This window comes from Triticum aestivum, chromosome 6A, assembly GCF_018294505.1.
Source record: "Triticum aestivum cultivar Chinese Spring chromosome 6A, IWGSC CS RefSeq v2.1, whole genome shotgun sequence".
Classification (NCBI taxonomy): domain Eukaryota; kingdom Viridiplantae; phylum Streptophyta; class Magnoliopsida; order Poales; family Poaceae; genus Triticum; species Triticum aestivum.
In genome coordinates this window covers 50,619,420-50,643,992 of record NC_057809.1, presented here as the reverse complement: position 1 = coordinate 50,643,992, position 24,573 = coordinate 50,619,420, and the positions used below count along the sequence as shown (strand labels likewise).

The following is a 24,573-nucleotide window of genomic DNA, read 5'->3' as shown; positions in this document are numbered from 1 at the left end:
CCTTATTACAGAAGCACTTAGTCTCGGGTTTGGGTTCAACCTTGGGTTTCTTCACTGGAGCAGCAGCTGATTTGCCGTTTCATGAAGTATCCCTTCTTGCCCTTGCCCTTCTTGAAACTAGTGGTTTCACCAACCATCAACAATTGATGCTCCTTCTTGATTTCTACTTTCGTGGTGTCAAACATCGTGAATACCTCAAGGATCATCTTATTTATCCCTGATATGTTATAGTTCATCATGAAGCTCTAGCAGCTCGGTGGCAATGACTTTGGGGAAACATCACTATCTCATCTGGAAGATTAACTCCCACTTGATTCAAGTGATTGCTGCACTCAGACAATCTGAGCACAAGCTCAACGATTGAGCTTTTCTCCCTTAGTTTGCAGGCTAAGAAAATCGCCGGAGGTCTCATACCTCTTGACGTGGGCACTAGCCTGAAATCCCAATTTCAGCCCTCGAAACATCTCATATGTTCCGTGACGTTTCGAAAACGTCTTTCGTGCCTCAACTCTAAACCGTTTAACTGAACTATCACGTAGTTATCAAGACGTGTATGTCCGATGTTCACAACATCCACAAACGACGTTTGGGGTTCAGCATACTGAGCGGTGCATTAAGGACATAAGCTTTCTACTGATCGCATAATCGCTACTATCAACTTTCAACTATAATTTTCTCTAGGAACATATCTAAACAGTAGAACTATAGCGCGAGCTACGACATAATTTGCAAAAGGTCTTTTGACTATGTTCAGGATAATTAAGTTCATCTTATGAACTCCCACTCAGATAGACATCCCTCTAGTCATCTAAGTGATTACATGATCCGAGTCAACTAGCCCGTGTCCGATCATCACGTGAGACGGACTAGTTAACGTCGGTGAACATCTTCATGTTGATCGTATCTACTATACGACTCATGCTCGACCTTTCGGTCTCCGTGTTCCGAGGCCATGTCTGCACATGCTAGGCTCGTCAAGTTAACCCTAAGTGTTTTCGCTGTGTAAAACTGTCTTACACCCGTTGTATGTGAACGTAAGAATCCATCACACCCGATCATCACGTGGTGCTTAGAAGCGACGAACTGTAGCAACGGTGCACAGTTAGGGGAGAACACTTCTTGAAATTTTGTAAGGGATCATCTTATTTACTACCGTCGTCCTAAGTAAACAAGATGCATAAACATGATAAACATCACATGCAATCAAATAGAGTAGTGACATGATATGGCCAATATCATATAGCTCCTTTGATCTTCATCTTCGGGGCTCCATGATCATCTTGTCACCGGCATGACACCATGATCTCCATCATCATGATCTCCATCATCGTGTCTTCATGAAGTTGTCACGCCAACGACTACTTCTACTTCTATGACTAACGCGTTTAGCAATAAAGTAAAGTAGTTTACATGGCGTTCTTCAATGACACGCAGGTCATACAAAAAATAAAGACAACTCCTATGGCTCCTGCCGGTTGTCATACTCATCGACATGCAAGTCGTGAATCCTATTACAAGAACATGATCAATCTCATACATCACATATCATTCATCACATTCTTCTGGCCATATCACATCACATAGCATACCCTGCAAAAACAAGTTAGACGTCCTCTAATTGTTGTTTGCATGTTTTACGTGGCTGCTATGGGTTTCTAGCAAGAACGATTCTTACCTACGCAAGACCACAATGTGATATGCCAATTGCTATTTACCCTTCATAAGGACCCTTTTCATCGAATCCGTTCCGACTAAAGTGGGAGAGACTGGCACCCGCTAGCCACCTTATGCACCAAGTGCATGTCAATCGGTGGAACCTGTCTCACGTAAGAGTACGTGTAAGGTCGGTCCGGGCCGCTTCATCCCACAATACCGTCGAAACAAGATTGGACTAGTAACGGTAAGCATATTGAACAACATCAACGCCCACAACTACTTTGTGTTCTACTCGTGCAAAGAATCTACGCAATAGACCTAGCTCATGATGCCACTGTTGGGGAACGTAGCAGAAATTCAAAAATTTTCCTACGTAACACCAAGATCTATCTATGGAGAGACCAGCAACGAGTAGAAGGGAGAGTGCATCTACATACCCTTGTAGATCGCTAAGTGGAAGCGTTCAAGTGAACGGGGTTGATGGAGTCGTACTCGTCGTGATTCAGATCACCGATGATCCTAGTGCCGAACGGACGGCACCTCCGCGTTCAACACACGTACATCCCGGTGACGTCTCCCATGCCTTGATCCAGCAAGGAGAGAGGGAGAGGTTGAGGAAGACTCCATCCAACAGCAGCACAACGGCGTGGTGGTGGTGGAGGAGCGTGGCAATCCTGCAGGGCTTCGCCAAGCACCTACGGGAGAAGAGGAGGTGACACGGGAGGGAGGGAGGCGCCAAAGGCTCAGGTATGGATGCCCTCCCTTCCCTCCACTATATATAGAGGCAGGGGAGAGGGGGAAGGCGCAGCCTTGCCCCCTACTCCAAGAAAGGGGTGCGGCCAAGAGGGGGGGAGGAGTCCATCCTCCCCAAGGCACCTCGGAGGTGCCTTCCCCCTCGAGGACTCTTCCCTCTAGGGTTCCCTAGGCGCATGGGCCTCTTGGGGCTGGTGCCCTTGGCCCATGTAGGCCAAGGCGCACCCCCTACAGCCCATGTGGCCCCCCGGGGCAGGTGGCCCCACCCGGTGGGCCCCCGGGACCCTTCCGGTGGTCCCGGTACAATACCGATGACCCCGAAACTTGTCCCGATGGCCGAAACAGGACTTCCTATATATAAATCTTTACCTCCGGACCATTCCGGAACTCCTCGTGACGTCCCGGATCTCATCCGGGACTCCGAACAACATTCGGTTACCACATACAAGCTTCCTTTATAACCCTAGCGTCATCGAACCTTAAGTGTGTAGACCCTACGGGTTCGGGAGACATGCAGACATGACCGAGACGTTCTCCGGTCAATAACCAACAGCGGGATCTGGATACCCATGTTGGCTCCCACATGTTCCACGATGATCTCATCGGATGAACCACGATGTCAAGGACTCAATCGATCCCGTATACAATTCCCTTTGTCTAGCGGTATTTTACTTGCCCGAGATTCGATCGTCGGTATCCAATACCTTGTTCAATCTCGTTACCGGCAAGTCACTTTACTCGTTCCGTAACACATCATCCCGTGATCAACTCCTTGGTCACATTGCGCATATGATGATGTCCTACCGAGTGGGCCCAGAGATACCTCTCCGTTTACACGGAGTGACAAATCCCAGTCTCGATCCGCATAAAACAATAGATACTTTCGGAGATACCTGTAGTGCACCTTTATAGTCACCCAGTTACGTTGTGACGTTTGATACACCCAAAGCACTCCTACGGTATCCAGGAGTTACACGATCTCATGGTCAAAGGAAGAGATACTTGACATTGGCAAAGCTCTAGCAAATGAACTACACGATCTTTTGTGCTAGTCTTAGGATTGGGTCTTGTCCATCACATCATTCTCCTAATGATGTGATCCCGTTATCAATGACATCCAATGTCCATAGCCAGGAAACCATGACTATCTGTTGATCACAACGAGCTAGTCAACTAGAGGCTCACTAGGGACATATTGTGGTCTATGTATTCACACGTGTATTACGATTTCCGGATAATACAGTTATAGCATGAATAAAAGACTATTATCATGAACAAAGAAATATAATAATAACACTTTTATTATTGCCTCTAGGGCATATTTCCAACATGATCATGTATATAGGCATCACGCCTGTGACAAGTAGACCGACTCCTGCCTGCATCTACTACTATTACTCCACACATCGACCGTTATCCAGCATGCATCTAGAGTATTAAGTTCATAAGAACAGAGTAACGCTTTAAGCAAGATGACATGATGTAGAGGGATAAACTCATGCAATATGATATAAACCCCATCTTTTTATCCTCGATGGCAACAATACAATACGTGTCGTTTCCCTTTCTGTCACTGGGATCGAGCACCGCAAGATTGAACCCAAAGCTAAGCACTTCTCCCATTGCAAGAAAGATCAATCTAGTAGGCCAAACCAAACTGATAATTCGAAGAGACATGCAAAGATAACCAATCATACATAAAAGAATTTAGAGAAGATTCAAATATTGTTCATAGATAAACTTGATCATAAACCCACAATTCATCGTATCTCGACAAACACACCGCAAAAAGAGTTACATCGAATAGATCTCCAAGAAGATCGAGGAGAACTTTGTATTGAGATCCAAAGAGAGAGAAGAAGCCATCTAGCTACTAGCTATGGACCCGAAGGTCTGAGGTAAACTACTCACACATCATCGGAGGGGCCATGGAGTTGATGTAGAGGCCCTCCGTGATCAATGCCCCCTCCGGCGGAGCTCCGGAAAGGGCCCCAAGATGGGATCTCTTGGGTACAGAAGGTTGCGGCGGTGGAAATAGGTTTTCGTGGTGCTCCTAGATGTTTTCGGGGTACGTAGGTATATATAGGAGGAAGAAGTAGGTCGGTGGAGCCACGAGGGGCCCACGAGGATGGAGGGCGCGCCCAGGGGTAGGCGCGCCCCCTACCTCGTGGCCTCCTCGCTGATTGCTTGACGTCCACTCCAGGTCCTCTGGATCACGTTTGTTCCAAAAATCATGCTCCCGAAGGTTTCATTCCGTTTGGACTCCATTTGATATTCCTTTTCTACGAAACACTGAAATAGGAAAAAAAACAATAATTTGGGTTGGGCCTCCGGTTAATAGGTTAGTCTCAAAAATAATATAAAAGTGTAAACTAAAGCCCATTAACATCCAAAACAGATAATATAATAGCATGGAGCAATCAAAAATTATAGATACATTGGAGACGTATCAAGATACCGACGATCGAATCTCGGGCAAGTAACATACCGATGACAAAGGGAACAACGTATGTTGTTATGCGGTTTGACCGATAAAGATCTTCGTAGAATATGTAGGAACCAATATGAGCATCCAGGTTCCGCTATTGGTTATTGACCGAAGACGAGTCTCGGTCATGTCCACATAGTTCTCGAACCCGTAGGGTCCGCACGCTTAAAGTTCGGTGACGATCGGTATTATGAGTTTATGTGTTTTGATGTACCGAAGGTAGTTTGGAGTCCTGGATGAGATCGGGGACATGACGAGGAGTCTCGAAATGGCCGAGACGTAAAGATCGATATATTGGATGACTATATTCGGACATCGGAAAGGTTTCGAGTGATTCGGGTATTTTCTAGAGTACCGAGGAGTTACGGGAATACGAGGAAGAAGTAATGGGCCTCAAGGGCCAAGTGGTGGAAGTGAGGAGGCAAGGCGCGCGACCCCCCTAGCCCAAACCGAATTGGACTAGGGGGTCGGCCCCCTTTCCCCCTTTTCCTCCCTCTCCTTCATTCTCCTCTTCCCCCTTCCTTTCCTCCTCCTAGTAGGAGTAGGACGAGTAGGAAAGGGGAGTCATACTCCTACTAGGAGGAGGAATCCTCCTCCTGGCGCACCCTACAGGGGCCGGCCGGACTCCCCCCTTGCTCCTTTATATACGGGGGCAGGGGGCATCCTAGGACACACAAGTTGATCATTGATCTCTCTTAGCCGTGTGCGGTGCCCCCCTCCACCATAATCCACCTCGGTCATATCGTTGCAGTGCTTAGGCGAAGCCCTGCGTTGGTAGCATCATCATCACCATCATCACGCAGTCATGCTGACGGAACTCTCCCTCGAAGCTCTGCTGGATCGGAGTTCGTGGGACGTCACTGAGCTGAACGTGTGCTGAACTCGAAGGTGTCGTACGTTCGATACTTGGATCGGTCGGATCGTGAAGTCGTACGACTACATCAACCGCGTTCTCATAACGCTTCCGCTTACAGTCTACGAGGGTACGTAGACAATACTCTCCCCTCTCGTTGCTATGCATCACCATGATCTTGCGTGTGCGTAATTTTTTTTTGGAATTACTATGTTCCCCAACATTTGGCACCTTTTGGATGAACTCTGCATGTTTTAATTGAATTGGTCGATGATATGAACTATATGCATGTTTATGGTTAATTTGTTATGTATGTTAATCATTCGAATGATTGATGAAATATCACTCAATAGTTTGAAATATATGTGACAAAGGCTATAAGAATTGGTCAATTTTTTAAGGAGTTAATTATAAGAAGGCATATAAGAAGTTAAAATGTAAGGAATCGGCTAGAGATTCCCTTAGATCACCTTGCCAGAAAACATGACAAAGAAAAAGTCAGTCCACTAACACAAACTTTCATGCTTAATTCAGAATTCATGTGTGGATTTGATTTGAAGCACCACAACTAACAAATTCGACTCCAAACATAACATCACACGTGCATATAGAACTAAATGCAGGAGTTCTTTTTTACTGTGTTTAATTTGTCTAGTCAAAGCATCTACAGCCGGACTTGGCAAATAAGGGTTGGGTTGTTCGCCCATTAATGCGGTACGTGAGCTGGGTTCGGAACTTCGTGAGACAGTTGGGTCTATATCCGGTGTGGGCGTTAGAGCATTGAGAGGACCTTTCCCTAATACGGGAGGACCGGGAAGGATGCATCTCTGGTGTACTAGTTATCATGCCTACGGTAAACGTTGGGTAGCCAAGTACGCAGAGGATAACTGTTGAAAGCATATAAGTAGTAAGCCCATCCCAAGATGAGTGCTCTCTCCTCTGACTTCTCTAGAGCCTCCGGTGTCACAACTGAGACAACGACGGGTTCTCCACCCATATGGGGATGGAACAACAAAAGTATGGAAATATGATAAGGTAGTAACGAGACGAGCCATTTGGATAGGTGTGAAGTGGAAGTAATCTGACCCCTCAAACACCTGAGGACGCACCCGGGTGCGTCCATGGACAGTGACCAGTCAGACCTCAAATATTTGACTCTACAGCTAGGCACATCAAATTAGAAACTCAAATCCATATTGTCACATGTAGCGTGAAACCTAATCTAGGCGGAACTCGCCCGGTTCCGCTGTGACCATGTTCGGTGGCCGATTGCACTCCCCAGAGTGTTAGTTCGGTCGCCGGCAAGGTAGAGTAGGGCATGGGACAGAGCTGGCTCATGGGACTCAAGGCGTCGTCGTCTCCCATGCCCTACTCTTTCTCGTTGGAGCCCGGAACCCGAATGGTGTCGGTGAACGTCAGATCGATGATGGATCCGTCCTAGGACAAGCTGACGACATCCACCACAATGCGGTTGCGGCGCTTGGACTGGTGCACCATACGGGGCGCTGGAGAATGCGACTCCGCCTCGCCGATGTCCACCACCGCGAGGGCTTCCGCCGCCACCCGCGCCAACTGAGGGGTTGTGCGCCCACCAACGCGTTCGGACGCCGGACGGACCGCACCACCTCCGGTGAGGCAGCGATGGCACACCTAGATGCCACAAAATGATCATTTCCTATTTGCTCATAGGCTCAAAACGTATATCAAATTGATCTAAAGTTAGCATTTTAATAAAAAGGTAGGATGTGTCGATTTGGACAAAGCAAAAGTAAGGGCTGTTTTTTTGTCGAAGTCCCAATAATAAAAGGCATTTAATCAGATTTCTCATAAATTTACATTGATAATTTGATGCACACAACCATCAGCAATGCCATTCATCACTAACAAATTCAACAGCCTATCCGTTGTTTAAAATGGAGTAAAACCAGGTAAATAGGAAAATACAGGACTAAGGATCATCCGATCCTATTTCGTGATAAAACTAGTTGCAAAGTAAGTATTTCTGTGTGCGAGAAACATTTTCTTCGTACTCTTTGAATCCTTGAACGCCTCAGCACCAGCTGTTGACATCATGTCATGCCGTGAGTTTCTCTCCAATAATGTTACTCCTGCAAGATATATTAGTTGGAATTGTGCCTATCCTACTTGCTATATTCTAAGACATATTCCTTGACCATTGGAACCAACCATGCATTTGATGCATAGCTACTAATTTACGGTAAATTATTTTACCAGCGACAAAATGTCATCAATTTCATCGAAACTGCTGTCTGACGTTCATGATCTCATTCCTCTTTTTTGTTAGGGCGTAGGATACTCCATACACACTGACAAATATCCAGCAGCAATCTGGTTTTTATAAGCAACAAAGTTGTTTAGAATTACAGTACTACTCCCTCCGTTCCAAAATAGATGACTCAACTTTGTACTAACTTTAATACAAAGTTAGTATAAAGTTGGGTCATCTATTTTGAAACGGAGGGAGGGAGTACTTATCTACTGGTAATGTTGAAAACAGGTTCAGGAGCAGTATTATTTTAACGCCCTTAGCCTGTTAGGCAAATTACTTGCAAATCCCTGAAGAAAACTAACAATGAACATCAAAAATATTATCTCCATGTATGAATGCTGACAGAAAGATTCGGAGATGCCGCTGAACCTACCTGGTAGAGTAGGAGCTTGGAGACGACGGCAAAGAAAGGTCCCAATATCTGCAGATTAGGCGCCCTAATTACCCTGATAGTCACACTATCTTTTCTCTCACAATAAGGTACTAGTAACCTCACAAGGCGAGGAGCATCCTCGATGATCAGTTCCGCGGTTTCACCATAGCTATGACGGAAGATGATGGTCCTGATGGTCGGCGAGCGAAGACGGATGCAACCCACAGCACGAACGTTGGTCATGTATAAACTCTCCAGGGCATGGCAACCGGAGAGCAGTCTGGGGAAGAGGTCCGCTGAGATGGAAACGCAAAATAGGGAGAGCTTCTTGAGGAAGGGGAAATTGATCATGGCCGGCTTGAAATCACAATGGGTGATCTTGGCGACAAGGATGTTGGATGCAGAGCGGAGAAGCGATGTCAGCAGCTGGGGTTTGGCGTAGGCGATGTCGAGCTCCTGGAGGTTGGCGAGGGCGCGGGAGCGGAGCCAGCTCTCCGCCTGGGCGCAGAGGTCGTCGTCGCCGTGGCAGTGGAAGGAGAATCTGCGTGCGGGGCCATGGTGCTGGGAGATTATCTGGGAGACGGCGGAGGGTGGGACGCCCGGGGGTCGGGTGCTGACCTCGAGGTTGAGAGGCGCGGAGCGCCAGAGGTGGCGCCATCGGCGGGAGAGGACCGGCGTGCGGCCGCCGTCCTTGGTGGGGAGGAGGGAGATGATGGTGCCGAGGACGGCGTCGGGGAGCCGGCTGATGAAATCGTCGGCGGTGTCGTCGCAGTCGCCGCTCCGTGCCCGCTTCCCTGCGGTCCCATGGGATTCGGCCGCCGCCGCAGCCTCCTTATTATTCTCCATGGCCGGACGGAAAGATCTGGCGTCAATACCTCGCCGGCGGCTCCTTGCCGAAAAGACGCGGCTGGGAAAGGGAGAGGGAATGGAGCGCGACGGAGAGACTGCGGATCTTGGGGAGTGCTGCCTCCTATTTAACTGAAAAGAAATGGATGAACTGAACCATCATCGAAACTAACTGGCATCTTCTACGCAGTTTGCCATCAGAGACTGTAGGAATGATTTACCCCTGATCACCTTGCCAAGAAACAAGAGAGAAAAAAAAGCCAGTCTAGTAACAGCGTCGCAGCAGTCTCCTCGAAAATCTCTTTTCAGGTAATGTGCATTTAGGGGCTCTCATAATACTATTCCCAAATGTAAGTGTCACACGTCAGGTGCGTGGCACTCCGACTCTAACGTTTTTCGATGACAATTTAATTACGCAAGCATACGGTAAGTTTCTATAAAAAATAAACTGAAGCACAAAAATTGTCATGCTTCCAACCAAATGAAGCACGAAAGTTGTCATGCTTCCAATTAAAATGACATCCTTATGTAACTAAATTTGCCATAAAAATTGTTCAGAGTTGTCATGTGCTCGCACCTGACATATGACACTTATCAGGATCCTACATTTATTGGAAGAGAAAAGTGTGCCGTCGTAGTTTCTTTATAAATCTCTTCCTATAATATACCCTGACACATATCAGGGTCCTACTTTATCTTCCCTGCTTTCTTTCTCGCGGCGCGACGGAGCGGGCAGTGGTCGAGAGGCCAGCGGCGGTGAGGCAGCGGTGGTGCGGCACGAGGGCGAGGACGGGCGGGCGCGATCGCACGATATGGTCATTGGCGGAGGGCGCACTGACATGGCACGGGTTGAAAAATTATTGAAACAGTTGCAACTTTCCTTCACGATATGGTCATTGGCGGAGGGCGCACTGACATGGCACGGGTTGAAAAATTATTGAAACAGTTGCAACTTTCCTTCACGATATGGTCATTGGCGGAGGGCGCACTGACATGGCACGGGTTGAAAAATTATTGAAACAGTTGCAACTTTCTTTCTTTTTGAGGAGAGATGGGGTGCTTTTCGGGAGAGATCCAAAAAAAAGTGGATGCTGGGGCAGGTTTTTTTGTCCTCAATGCCCCCTGTTTCTGCATTTTTTTTTGGGGGGGGGGGGGGGGGGGGGGGAAACTGGTGGAGATGCTCTAAAGAAATTTATATGGTTAATTCAAAATTCACCTGCTACTGTAGTACGTTGGCAGCTGCCATCTCCGGGCTGGGTTAAACTAAACGTGGATGGATCCTACATCCCGGGACAAAGCAGTGGCGGTGCAGGCATGGTCTTACGAGATGAATCTGGAGGTATCATTTTTTCGTCTTGCCGCTTTCTTCGATCTTGCTCGTCTGCGCTGGAGGCGGAACTAGCGGCATGCATGGAAGGTGTGAACCTCGCATTGGACTGGACGGACAAGCCGGTGATCATCGAGTCAGACAGTCTGCAAGCTGTCCATTTCCTTCAGGATGATGGGCCTAATCGATCCTCAATGGCAACGTTGGTGGGGGAGACGAAGCGTCGTCTGCATGAAGGACATGGGCATCGCATAGTTCTTGTTCAAAGAGGAGCAAATGGTACAGCTCACTATATGGCTCAGTATGGCCGCACTTCTGAACGAACTGCTATATGGCTGAGCAATGGCCCTGAGGATCTGTGTAACCTCTGTCAAAACGAGTGTATCTCTTTGATTTGATCAATATAATCTCGTTTGACCCGCAAAAAAAATTCAAAATTCACGCGTGGATTTTTTGAGAGAAATAGTAGGACTCTATTGTGTATTTTTATTAAAATTTTGATAAATAAATCATTGTTCGATACAAAAAAACATGAAAATAAGAAGTACACCCTTTGTAAAGAAATATGAGAGTTTTTAGACGAATACCCATTTAGGAGCCCAGACTCATCTGGACTCGGTCAAGATATTTTTTACAAAAAATACAAGAAGTTCCATTTTTGTTTCGCATGGTAGATAATTTGGTGTGTGATCCGCCCTTCAGATTTTAGATCATTTGGACATATGAATAGCTCTCAGAAAAAAAAGACAAATCGGGTCAGACTAGTACATGAACAGTAAACTCTTTACATACCTCAAATTTGCCTTTTTTACCGAGAGCTACTCAGATGTCCAAATAATCTAAAATTTGGAGCGCACTTCACACACCAAATTATCTACCATGCAAAAAAATCGATTTTTTTTAATTTTTTCTAGTATTACTTTAGAATTGTTTTTCTTCATCAGGGGTGCAAATGAGTCTGGGCACCGAATCAATGTTTCTGTGGTTAGATCACTACATTAATGATCTAAGTGCTCTTATATTTCTTTATGGAGGGGGTATAATATAATGCTCGACAACAAGAGAGAAAGCTCTGTCTGAAAGCTATGACCCAAGCTGGGAAGTTGTTGTATTCCTGTCTCTTAGCTCTGGAAATGGTCCACTGAAGCTCCTCTTTAAAAAGGTTCCTGCAAGTGTAAAGATTGGGAGGAATGCCTTTAAATATAAAATCATTCTTGGTAATCCAGATGGGCCAGCCAACAAGGATGATAATCTCAAAAGAGAAAGGGACATGTAACAATTGTTGGAGGTTATCAGTCTGCATCTTTTTTTTGTCTGTTTGGGTCGGCCCGGCGAACACCCATGTCCGTTTTCGTATTTGGGTCGGCGTATGCGCCCAACACTGACCCAACCTAATTCTTAGTTCGCGCTAAGAAAATAGAACACAAATATTTCAAAAATAGAAAAAGATTAATTAAACATTAATGCCGGCCACAAAGGCTGGCGAGAGTCCATGCGTCCACATTACATTAACTAAAACATTAATTAAAACTAAACTACGAGGCGGCGCGCTGCCCTAGTCCCCCTCGTCGACGTCGGGGCCGGTGAAGTCGATCAGCGTCGGCGCTGGGCCGGCCCATGGGAACGTCATATTCCAAAACATGGCGATGTCGGCCGCTGGGGGTTGTGCCGCCGCCGGCTGGGCACGTCGCGCTCCAGCCGCTCGAGGTACTCGCCCTCGCGGCGCTCCTCGACCAGCCTTCGCTGGCTCCTAGGTAGACTGGTGGCGGAGGGATGCCTGGGATCCTCACCGACGATGAGAAGTGAACATCGGGATACACCCCGTCTTCCTGACTTCAGTTATCTCTAACCCTTCCCCGCATTGTACATATTCACCCCCTCTGTCCATCTCGATCCTTACAAACATTCCAGCTCCATGCCTCATCCACCACCCACCCACATTTGGGCACCAGAAATATAGGTAAGTGACAGCTTCGGTGCATAACACCGGTCCCTCAGCCGGAACAGCTCCAAGAATGATGCCCCCAATAAGGTACCAAGACACAAGTGACGCCATCGTATGGTCCCGAGGGTTTCTATAGCTAGGGTTTCCTGTGGAGCAATAGGGTTGGGAGAAGATAACCACATTAATGATGCCTTCATTAAGGCAACGTCGCTTGAGGCGCCATTGTCATCAGCTCGTACTGCTTCCGAGCTTTGCTTTCGTCGTTCGTCTCGCCTCCCAAGCCCGTATGCCAGCTAGTTCACCCGAACCACCATACATGCTACCCTCCTCGCTGTAGAGAGGGCCATGCTAGGATCGTAGGCCGAGGGCTCCGCGCCCGCTAGATCTGGAACTCCGGATGAAGGGCAATGTGCAACCTAGCGTGACCGCTAGTCGGGCAGCCACCGGGAAGGACGTCATAGCTGTGATGCCGCCATGCCGAGCAACTGGAGCAGGCGCGTGTCATCAGAAGACGCCGCCTGGGCCAAGCTAAGGACCTTGTGCCCGACAAATCTGAAATCAAGAGCGGAGCGGTGTCTTGGCGAGGTCACCAGTCTGGCTAGGACTGGAAGGTCGTCGATGCCCGGGGTGCCGTCATGCCAAGAAACCTAAGCAAGGGTGCACGACCAGTCGGAATCAGGATCAGACACCACGGAGAGCAGCAAGGACACCTAGATCGGATGTCACCAGAAGTAGCAGGGATGCCGTGACAGGACGCAACAACCCACGTGCCTCAGCGTGTCTGGGAACTGCAACTACCAGGGAGAGCTCCGGCGTCGGGTACCGCCGCTACAACAGCCAAGAACCACCAAGGAAAAGGCGCGACGCACGGTGAGAGCTATCCTTGGCCCCACCGTTCATGACATGAGTTTAGCCCAACATCCTCCGACGCCGGCTAGGAAATCTGAATGAGTGGAGGGGCAGCTAGGTTTTTTCGTGTCACCCGTGAGATCGCCATGATATTTCATTCCATCTTATTGTGAGGCCAAACACAAGATGTATATTTGGGTGGAATTGTATTGCTGACAAAGGGCCCCACTCCATGGACCTACCTTTCCTCACTTCCCTCTCACATTTGCTGTATTGCAACTTCGTCTGGTCGGTAGGCATAGGCCGACGGATAATCCCGGATAAGCCGCAAGCAACACCAATGGCGCCGCCGCTTTTGCTCCTCCTGCTGCTGCCGCTCCTCGCCGTGGCTGCCGAGGCCGTCCCTCCCACGCCGACGCCGCGGTCCAACCCCGCGGCAGCAGCAGGCGGCGGTGCTCCCCCGGTGCCGACGCCGACGCCGTGGCCGGAGCAGTTCCACGCGGTGATGTTCACGAACCTGACCGAGAGCGGCGGCCGGCTGCAGCTCATCGACCTCTACTACGACTGGCCCCGCGGCCGCAACCTGAACCTCATCCGCAACCAGCTCTCCGGCGACCCGACCTACGACGTGGAGTGGACCAACGGCACCTCCTACATCTTCGACTCCGCCTCCTGCCGCACCATACGCTTCCCCGTCGGCGTCCTGCCCCCGTACTGGCTCCACGGCGCCGTCTACCTCGGCCGCGAGACCACCGATGGCTTCGACTGCCACCTCTGGACCAAGGTCGATTTCGTGTGGTACTACGAGGACGTCCTCACCCACCGCCCCGTCCGCTGGAACTTCTTCAATGGTACGCCCCCCCACAGATCCATCCATCCATCCATCCATCCTTGATGCGGCGTTGCGATTTCGCAACTGATTTATTGAATCTTGTGCAACCGTGACAAAATGGTGAATTCTTTCTGTTTCATGGCGAGAGAACGCGACGATGATACGTTTTGCTCCACGAAATTCAGTCCATATCTGAAATGGATTCAGTCTGAACTCCAAAAGAATTCCCTAGTTTCTTGATGTGGCAGCACAGTGCACGCTTTGTTTATTTGGTTTCAGTTGGGTCAAGAACCCAAGAATCTGGTTGCTTCTCCATGGGGAATCGACCGTCAAATTTCGATGTTCTGAACAACCTCTTCAACTCCTGTTGAGCAATTCAATTTCAGTTCCTTGATGCTGTGCTACTCCTTTCCTTTCCCAGGGATGCAGCAGCATGTGATGAGCTTCGAGGTGGGCGGGGTGCTAGAGGACTCCCACTGGCAGGCACCCTCGCACTGCTTCGCTGACGATGCCGCCGCCACCGCCACCGGAGCCGATGCGACGAGCAGCCTCCTCAGGCTCGCACGGACGACCGCAGCGGCTGTAACATCTTCTGCGGCTTAAAAAGTAGAGTTGGATTCCCACTGGTGGTCTTTCCATTTCATTATGCTACTCTTGTGTTGCGTAACAAATCAAGCGTGGAGAGCCTCCGTTTTGAACTTCTGTTTGTCTAGCCATGAACATCTGTTTTACTCTTGTGTTGCGTAACAAATCAAGCAGATGTTGAGGAAATTATATTACACGTGATAGTTTCTGGTTTGTTCAAAAGCAGAGGTGCTTACACAGTTACACCTACTCCCTTCCTTCGGAATTACTTGTCGCTGTTATGGATGTATTTAGATGTATTTTAGTTCTAGATATATCCATTTCTACGACGAATAGTTTGAAACGGAGGAAGTACGTACATACATAGTCACCTTACCCTACATACATAAATATATAGTACAGTTTTTGTCGATCGGCAACGGGAGGTTGGCAAAGCTATCAGTCTTTGAGCGAAGCAAATGATGTGTGTACATGTGTGCAGTACCCGCGAAAGCAAATGTAATACGGTACAGTACTATTTTTTGCCTGTCTTGTTCAGATTTTTTTTTTGAAATGCCTGTTCTGAACCCGATTTTTAAAATTAATAATAAATAATAATTCTGTAATTCCCAAACTAGTAATGATGAGTTGGAATTTTGAAAAATAGGAAGGACACAATGATTAGTAGCATCCAGGCCTGGTCGCTGTTGCGAACCACGTCCACACCTGGACGCTATTGTTAGCAGCGTCCCGTGTTTGGTTGAACCTGGCCTCCGTCCGACCTAAGGGCAACTCCGACGAGACGATCCAAACCGACGTGGATTTTCTCCGTTCTTTCTTCATTTGGATTGGTTAGGCGGACGCCGGTGTTCGTTTTTGTCCTGATTCGTAGGTGTGTCCAACACGGACGAAAGCATTTCAAATTTGCACTGGATTTTGGAAACTTAAAAAATAGAACAGCCAGCAGAAGTCCTATTTATATTAATTAAATCTAAAAAAGTTAAATAAAAACTATAAAATCTATCACCGACGGGCAGTATATATAGGCGGCGGTGGCGTTGTCCTCCTTCTTTGTCAGGTCGACATAGACTGGCGCCACCATGCACGGGAACACCTGCTGGAAGGCTTCCAGCTGCTGCTCCGCCTGCTGCTCGGCCTCTTTGTCAATTGCACCCATCTACACGGATGCAGGGACGAAGCTAGAAAAAAAAGTTTAATGGGGTCTTTTCTATTACAGTGGGATCATGTTGTATAGATATATAGTGATTACTACTTAGTTAGTGAAGGTTTTGCTAATTTCATTGGGGTCAATTGACCCCAGTGCTAATAAGGTAGCTCCGTCCCTGCACGGAGGTGCATGACACATACGTCGGCAATGTGCTCCTACACGGATGTACTTCTGGGATCTCTGTCAGCTGCGCATGGACTGAGCCCGGCACCAACCCGTGTGGTAGGTTCACATTGGGATATGACGCTCGCCCGCCATGCTCCCAAAAGTACTGGCAGCGGAGCACCGACATGTAGAAGAGAAAGCTTGGCCGCTGACTCAAGGTTGATTTATCTTTTCTCATAAACTAGCGAATTACCAACTATATTATTAAAGAGTAACAACCAAGCCACATATACATTGTACGCTTGCAACCATTGAATAAATTGTTCAGAATACCAAACAAAGAAGATTCAACGAGGTTGTGGAACAACTCACATGCACCATCCATAGGTCGAGGGGATGGTCCTAATGATGAGCGATTGATCCTAATGAGGAGCAGTCGGTGAGATGATCTTGCTCTTGTGATGATTAATGATGTCCACGCTCGAGCTTGCTTACAACCCTGCGAGGTAAGGAGAGACTGCCACATGCCTATTAGGTTTAATAAGTCATGAAACCTCTATCTATACGAGGAAAACAACTCGGTTAAGCTTAGACAAAGCACCAATCGAACAACATGATTGGACGCCGTCCATACTGGCATCCACACCTGGACGCTGTTAGCAACAGAGTCCACCCTGGACGCTGTTATTTCTGGCGTGCTTCCTATTTCTACAATTTCCATCGGCCCTTTACCAGTTTCGGAATTACAGAATTATCATTTACTATTAATAAAAAACTGGTAGAGTTTGCCTTTGCAAAAATAATAAAAAACAAAAGGCAAGTCATGGGCCATGGGCTCTCGAACCATCAGAACGAAATGGGCCAGCGACACATCTTGCGTGCTGGTTCGCGTCCACTGCCATTCGCCCGGGTAAATAGCTCCCATGCGACGTCGTTGGTGTGAATTGTCTCTCATGCGACGTCGTTGGTTGTAATAGCTCTCATGCGACATCTGCGTTGGAAAAAATAGCTCCCATGTGACACACCATTTGCGCGGCTAGTTGGCTGTTAGTTAGGCTGAGGTTTGGTTAGGACACAGGGGGTTATGTGCTCTGACTGGTGGGGTCCACCTATGGCCACGTAGTCAAGAGTCAACCGTCCACGACTCGACCGGTGACTGTGTGACCGTGCTTGACTCGCCCGTGCTGGACTGGGCGAGCGGCGCCGCCGTAAGCATCTTCTCCGGCAGCGGTTTCTTCTCCGCGGTGGTGGAGCGCATTTCTCGGCAGCGGCAGAGCTATTGCGAGGTGAGCCCGAAACCCTAGTCCCACTCCCAGAATTTTGGGGGATCTGTGGCCTCATGCTGCCCTCTGTTTCTTGGCGATTTACAATCGGGCTCCATTGGATCCGGGGGTTGTTTCTTCTCTGTGGCTCGGTGGTGGAGCACCTTTCTATGCAGCGGCTATTGCGAGTGAGTATTTTCCAAACACTACTCCCATTCCACTGAATTTTGGATAAATCTGTGGCCTCATGCTACCCCTGTTTTTTGGCGTTTTAGAATCTCGATTGGATAGGAGATGGAGCGAGGGCTGGATGAGATGGAGCGAGGAGACATTGCTTCAAATCGGTAATGCCACCCTCTTTTCTTGGCGATTTAGAATCGAACTCGATTTGGTAGTGACTGCCGCCGCTGCCTGCCATTGAAAAAACAGGGGAGGTTCAGGTTCTGCCACCACATTCGCAATTATAGTGGAATTTTTTCCCTGTAAAGCCAAGCTCAGTGATGGCAGTGTCCAAGACATTGATAGAGATACCACCGTGAGGTTGGATGTCGAATTTGCAGATGTTGATCCCTAGGAATTGGAGAGCATGAAGGAGAAGGCTGTGGGCAATTTGGTGGAGAGAATTGGGGAGAGTATTGTTTGGGGTCCAGAACAAGAGGTATCTCTGCAACGTTTCGATAACTATAATGGTGAATATGTGAGAATTGAAGATGGAGAATCCATGGTTGCTGAAATTGATCAGCAAGAAGGGTGGGCAAGCAAACAAGTAACATTTTATGCAGAGCTAATTGATCTGCAAACTCATTCCAGAGTTGGTTATGTGCCATCAAAGATGGCTGCACAGATGGAAGATGATGAGTGGGTTTCACAAAAGAAGATGTTGGCATTGTTGACTGAACCGACTGTAGTAGCTGAAGATACAGGGATTGATGCAGATGGAGAGGAGGGAACCCATGGTGCTAGGAAGATTGTTGTTGACTGGAATGTAGTAGAGTTGAATGAAAAAACAGATTTGGTCATTACACCAATATCTGACATTGATATGGCCGAAATGTTTGGCATTCAAGTTGATGACAAAGATAAGGAGAAGGATGACAGTTCTTTGCCTGCTGAAGGTAACACAGGCCCTAGAAATGCAAATGAGGATGAAGAACAGCTGATGAGAGAGGCTGCAGATGATGTGGATGATGCAGATGATAATGAGCTGGTTTGTTTGTATGACAAAGAGAACCCAGTTATTGAGGTGGGAAAGTTGTGGCCAAGCATGAAGGAGTTTAGGATGTCTTTCAGGACCTATGCAGTGAAAAAAGAGTTTGATGCCAAGACTATGTGGACTGATCGAAAGAAATTTTATGCTCGGTGCAAAGGTTATGATGGTGGTGGCAATCCTTGCAAATGGTACTTGTCTGCCAGACTACAACCTGATGGAAGTACAGTAAGGGTAAATCAAATACCACACCAGCATACATGTATGACCACTTCACAGAGAGTTTCAAAGATGACATCACAGCTTTGGGTTACAGAGAAGATTACTCCTATTTTAGCCAAGACTCCAAACACTACTGCAAAGAGGCTTAAAGTTGACTTGGAGAAGCTGTACCCCATCCAGCTGCAATATACCACAGTGTGGAAAGCAAAACAAAGGGCCATGAAATCATTGTATGGTGACTGGGCAAATACATTTAGGATGTTGTATAGTTTTAAAGCAGAGGTGGAGAAGAGGTCACCTGGGAGTGTGGTGGAGATAGATACAGAGGTAACAGAGGATGGCAAGGTTTTATTCAGCAAGTTTTTTATGTGTTTGAAGCCTTGCATAGATGGATTCAAAGCAGGTTGTCGTCCATATTTGAGCATAGACTCATCTTTTTTGACTGGAAAGTGGAATGGTCAGTTGGCTGCATGCAATGCTCTAGATGGACACAACTGGATGTTCCCAATTGCAATAGGAATGTTTCAATCAGAGACAGAGGCATCATGGATATGGTTCATGATGCAACTGAAAAGATGCATAGGGCCAGTTTCTCCTTTGGCCATCCACACAGATGCATGTAAAGGGTTGGAAAATGCAGTAAAAAATGTTTTCCCCCATGCTGAGCAGAGGGAGTGCTTTGGACATATGTGGATGAATCTGATAAAAAAATTCAGAGGAGATGAATTTGGGCGCATGTGGCCAGCAGCAAGATCCTACACCAGACAGACACATTCCTATCACCTTGGTAAGATATTGGCATCATGTAGTGATAATGAATTTGCTTCATGGTTGAACACCCACCATTCTCTGTTGTGGTATAGATCAGGTTTTAATACTGCCATAAAATGTGATCATATCAATAACAACTTGGCAGAAAGTTTTAACAACAAAGTGAAGGATTTGAAAGACTTGCCTGTGCATGACATGGTGGACCAAATAAGGATCATGATCATGCGTTTGTGGGAGTTGAGAGGAAAAATTGCTAATATTTTGGAAGGGGACAAGCTTCCAGCAGTGGTACAACAGGTGGTCAACAGGAGTAGAAATCTTTCACATCTATCTGTTGAGAAATCTTCCTTGTGGGGTGCTGAAGTTAGAGATACAAAGAGTGGCAAGAGGCATGTGGTAAATACTGAGTTGCATGAGTGCACTTGCCAAGAGTGGCAACACACTGGAAAACCATGTGAGCATTCCATACTTTTTTGGCATCTAAACCCAGGTTAAATATGCACCCATATTTGCATGAGTATTATTCAGTACAAAAATTCAAAGCTGCATATGCAAGTCCAATTCCTGCACTGACTGACCAATCTCAGTGGCCTGAGGTGGAAATAGAATTTACCTTGTGTCCCCCTGTCACTAGAAGAAAGGTTGGGAGGCCTAAACAGAGCAGATTCAAAGCTTGGTTTGAGAAAGGTGGTTGTAGTAAGAAGGGGAAAAGGAAAAGGAAAAGAATGATAAGCCCAAAAGGGCTCAAAAAGGTAACAAAAATAGGTGCAAGTTGTGTGAGGTACTTGGGCACAGAATTGGTTCATCCAAGTGCATCTACACTCCTCATAGGCCAAAGTATGTTTATGTTACTGTTTTTGCAAGTTTTTGATTTTGCTACTTGTTCTAGTATCTAACCAAGTCAAATGCTTTTTTAGGAGGAAGCGTGCAGAAAAAGCCCCACCTCTTGTTGTTGAACAATGCTGGCCAGTGAAAAAAGTAAGACTCAATGGCTTTAGAAGGAAGAGCACTAAGCAAATAATGTTTGGTGACAAAGATATGGAGCTAACTGAAACTGTTACTGCTGAACATGAGCTAAGTGTTTCTGTTTTGGACGATGTGATGCATATTGAATCTGTTTTGCAGGCGCTAGGGCAATCTGAAACTGTTGCAGATGAAGCAACTGTTGTGCTGCCATGCGAATCTGCTTTGACAACTGTGTTGCCATGTTTGGAGGTTGTGCTGCCAAGTGTTGAGTTGTAAACTGAAGTAGTTGAACAATGTGTGCCATCTACTCAATCTGCAGAAGTGCAAACTGAAGAAGTGGGACATGGTCAGGTGCAAAAGTTGAGGGGGCCTAGTGGAGTTGGCAAGAAAACCAAGGGGCCAAAAAGCAAGAGCATCAGCATCAACAAACTATGTACCGTGGAACCAAACGGTGGAAAAAAGGAGAAGAAATCGAGTGGTAGAAAGAAGCAAAATAAATAGAGTCGAAATCATTCAAATTTGATGTGAAAACTTAAGTTTGTTGTCATTTGATGTGAAAACTTATGTTCTTCCATGTGAAAACTTATGTGCTATGATGTTGATTTGACTTGAAATAAAATTCAAATTTGAACCGACATTCAAATTTGAACCTATCTCCAATATTTTTTGAGTTCATTTGTTTGTTATGTGATGTTGCATCGTTTTATGTACTACTATGCACTTTAGTTCATAAATCCAACCCTTTTTGTGAAGTCCAACTCATAGTCACTGAAAATGTTGTCCAAACAGGCTCCAAAGTAAGGGAAAACGGCCCCATTTCTAAGCAAGTTTTTTTCAACCTTCTCAAAATCACCCAAAAAAGATTTTCTTAGCCTATATTATACCTATATAGGATCAATACGAAGTCTCACCTTTTTTTGAATAAGTATTCATATTATTTAATTTATTTTTGAAAAAACACCCTTTAATACAAAGTCAGCAATAAAACAAGTTTAAAAATTTAAAATGCAAAAATAATTTCAGATCCTCCTTAGTCACTCTAAAATGAAGCTAAGGTGATGCTTTTGATTTTTTTGCATTTTCAAAACCTCAAATCCTCTTCTCACTCCTTTGAACTCTGTGCAACCTCAGTCGAGATAGTCCAATTTGTGAAGGTTTTTTCATGCAAAGATCATTAGATCAAGTTTATCATTTTATATCATAACTATGTAACATAAAAAGGCTATATGTGCAGGTTTTTCATTTTTTAGATTTTTTTTGAATTAGTTAACACATTTGAATGTTCGGTCAAACCTTTCAAAACCCCGTTGACTGCCTCCAAAACCCATGTAACCCTAGCGCCAAACGTCCACCGTCGATCTAACCCTAACACCAAACTGCGGCCGTCGGATAGGCCTTCTAGAAGGATTCCGCAGGGGCGATCCGTGGGAGCCCTGATTCTCCAATCTAATTGGCCACCGTTTTTTATCTCTGACAAACAGATAACGTTGAGCAGGGGAGCATCTAAGTGACCGTTGGGCCGAGCGGATCGGACACGGTAGATCCTGGCGTGCGTGCGCACAGCCGTCGAGAGGGGGGGATGGGTTGCATGCGAGAGGGTCAATGACATGTGGGCCATCCCTGTCCCATGCATGCCATGCAACGTCGCAGCCTAGCTATTTTGTGCTCGTGTGACACAGCCTAGCCATTTGCATGCGGGCTTGCATGCACGCATCGACGCAGTAAAGCACGGCAGGGGCGCAGCGTATAGGTACGTCGCATCTAAGCTATTTTAACAAATGCATGCTTGAACGAGACGGACGCGTTGGTGGTGCAGCTCCTTTTTCAGTGTCATGCGCGGATAAACGGGCATGTGCCTCTTTGGATGCTCTGCCCGCCATTTTTTGAATTAATGCCCGCAATTACTTATGCCAGTGCGAACGGAGAAGAGAAAACAATCAAGAAGGCACCGTGCACACATTGACCACGGCTGCAACGCGGCTATAAAAGGGCACCATTTCCTCATCCTCTCACACTCATCTCTCAAGCCTCCTCCCCTTCTTCTTTTCGAGCCAAATCCACCACTCGAGCCACCATGCAGTTCAACGGCCCTACCTACCGTCGCCCTCGCGCCATGCCGGAGAGGCAGTACCCGGACGGAGTCGTCGTCGAGAATAGCCTGAGGGTGTGGGCCATCTCAAGGTGGAGGGTCCCTAGAGAGTTGGCTCACTTCTTCCTCCAAGCCGGCTACCGCCACCTCCCTTCGGGCACTCCGCCCATGTTCCACCTCCACAAGCAGTACGATGGCAACGCCAACGGCTTCGTCATCGGCCTCTACGTCACCTTCACCAACCCCTAGGACGCTCACCACCTCCTCAGCGAGGTGTTCTGGTGTGGATGCGAGTTTATCGCGTTCACGACCTACAACATCTTCACCAACTTCCACCACATCTTCCCTCACCCCAACGGCATGCACACCCTCCCCTACTAGATGCCGGAGAATGATGAGTGAGGGGCGCCGGCTAAGGAGGAGGGGCCAAAGGAGGAGGGGCCAAGGAGTTGTTCAAGTGCGAGTCTTCTATCTATCTAGTTTGTGTTTGTGTTGGTTCGGGCGTGTGTGCCCGTGTCTTCTATCTATCTAGTTTTAATTATTTTCCTTTCATGTTTTATGAACTATATGTAGTGAGGGGATGCCCCTCTATATGTTCTATCTATCTATGCTACTAGGGTACCCGATGCCCCTCTATCTATCTATATGTTTTTTCGGTCCTAAAGTTTCTCCATTGCATTTTATTTATGTGGCCATGTGTACTAAAAAATGCACTAAAACATGATCCAATCATATAAGTTGTTGTTAGCACGTGTCTAGTTAATTATCTTCCTTTTATGTTTTATGCACTATATGTTGTAAGGGGATGCCCCTCTATGTTGTAAGGAGATGCTACTAGGGGCACACTAGATGTCTTCTTTTTTTGAGAGGGGCACAACCTTTTTCGTTTGAAACACACGAGTAAAAACTTTGAAAACACCATAGCACAAGTCAAAAAAAATTAAAAATGGTGCTTGGTTGAATAAACTAGAACCAAATAATTGCAACTTTTTTGGTTCACAAAGACTACAAGTTAGACTGCTAACTAGAACCAACCTTTTGTTTTAGCCGAAACAACACGGGACCCTACCATCGGACACGATAGCTTATGCATAAAAATAGCTCAAATAATTATCAGATGAGTTATCTCAAAAAAGGTGACTGCAGAAAACTTAAAATTTGTGAAATAACCTAAAGCCGAAAAGATATATCGATGTCAATGACCGTGTGCACTTTTTTTTGCACTAGCTACACTTCTTTTATCAATGGGCCTGGATATGTTCTATTCGGCCCTGCCTAACTTCTATATGGGCCTGGCCTTTTTGGGCAACTGTGGACGAACCTTTTTTTTTCTTTTCTCCCTCTATCACTGAAACTGAAACTGATGACGAACTGAAGAACTAAAAAAACGGAGCCAAAACAGAGTGGAGAGGACATGCTGAATTCGTACAACGCAACACTTTTATTCAAATATACATATCATCACGATTACAAATGATGTCCAATCTATTCACTTACGACTAATTATCATCACATAAACAAATGCGAGAGCAATTACACAAACATAAAAAAGTCCGGCCATCAGCCCCATCAAATTTCCCTACTTCTGCAATTCGATGAGTTTCTTCATCTGCTTGTTCAGCTTCTTCAGCTCTGCCATCACTATTGCATCCCCCATGGTAGCCCCAATGAAATGGGCAGATCCAGGGGCCCCAGATCCAGACGCGCCCGATCCAAACTTACCCAATTTCTCCGCCTCCAACGGTAAATCGAGCTCCCCTGATGCACCCTCCAGTTGAATCCGCTCTATGTACTCATCTAGCCACTCAAAATGGGTGCATTGCTTCAATCTCTGAAATTGGAAAGATGAACCCTAAATCCCAAATCCGATGAAAAATGGGGAAAAATTGGGCAAATATGAAATTGGGAGACAAAAACCAAAATTGGCATATTGAGAAGTAAAATCTC

General features: G+C 46.7%; 2 protein-coding genes across 2 annotated transcripts; one reads left to right on the top strand and one right to left on the bottom strand.

The window, feature by feature from the left end:
* Positions 1–5,958: 5,958 nt before the first annotated feature.
* LOC123129420 (putative F-box/LRR-repeat protein At5g02700) lies at positions 5,959–9,259 on the bottom strand. Its single transcript, XM_044549595.1, has 2 exons — positions 8,405–9,259; positions 5,959–6,030 (listed from the first exon to the last, which is right to left on the bottom strand). The coding sequence occupies exons 1-2, from the start codon at positions 9,257–9,259 to the stop codon at positions 5,959–5,961; spliced, it is 927 nt and encodes a 308-aa protein (XP_044405530.1).
* Positions 9,260–13,618: 4,359 nt separating this feature from the next.
* Positions 13,619–15,000, top strand: LOC123131943 (uncharacterized protein At4g14100). Its single transcript, XM_044551672.1, has 2 exons — positions 13,619–14,231; positions 14,634–15,000. The coding sequence occupies exons 1-2, from the start codon at positions 13,721–13,723 to the stop codon at positions 14,813–14,815; spliced, it is 693 nt and encodes a 230-aa protein (XP_044407607.1). The 5' UTR covers positions 13,619–13,720; the 3' UTR covers positions 14,816–15,000.
* The last annotated feature ends 9,573 nt before the right edge of the window (positions 15,001–24,573 follow it).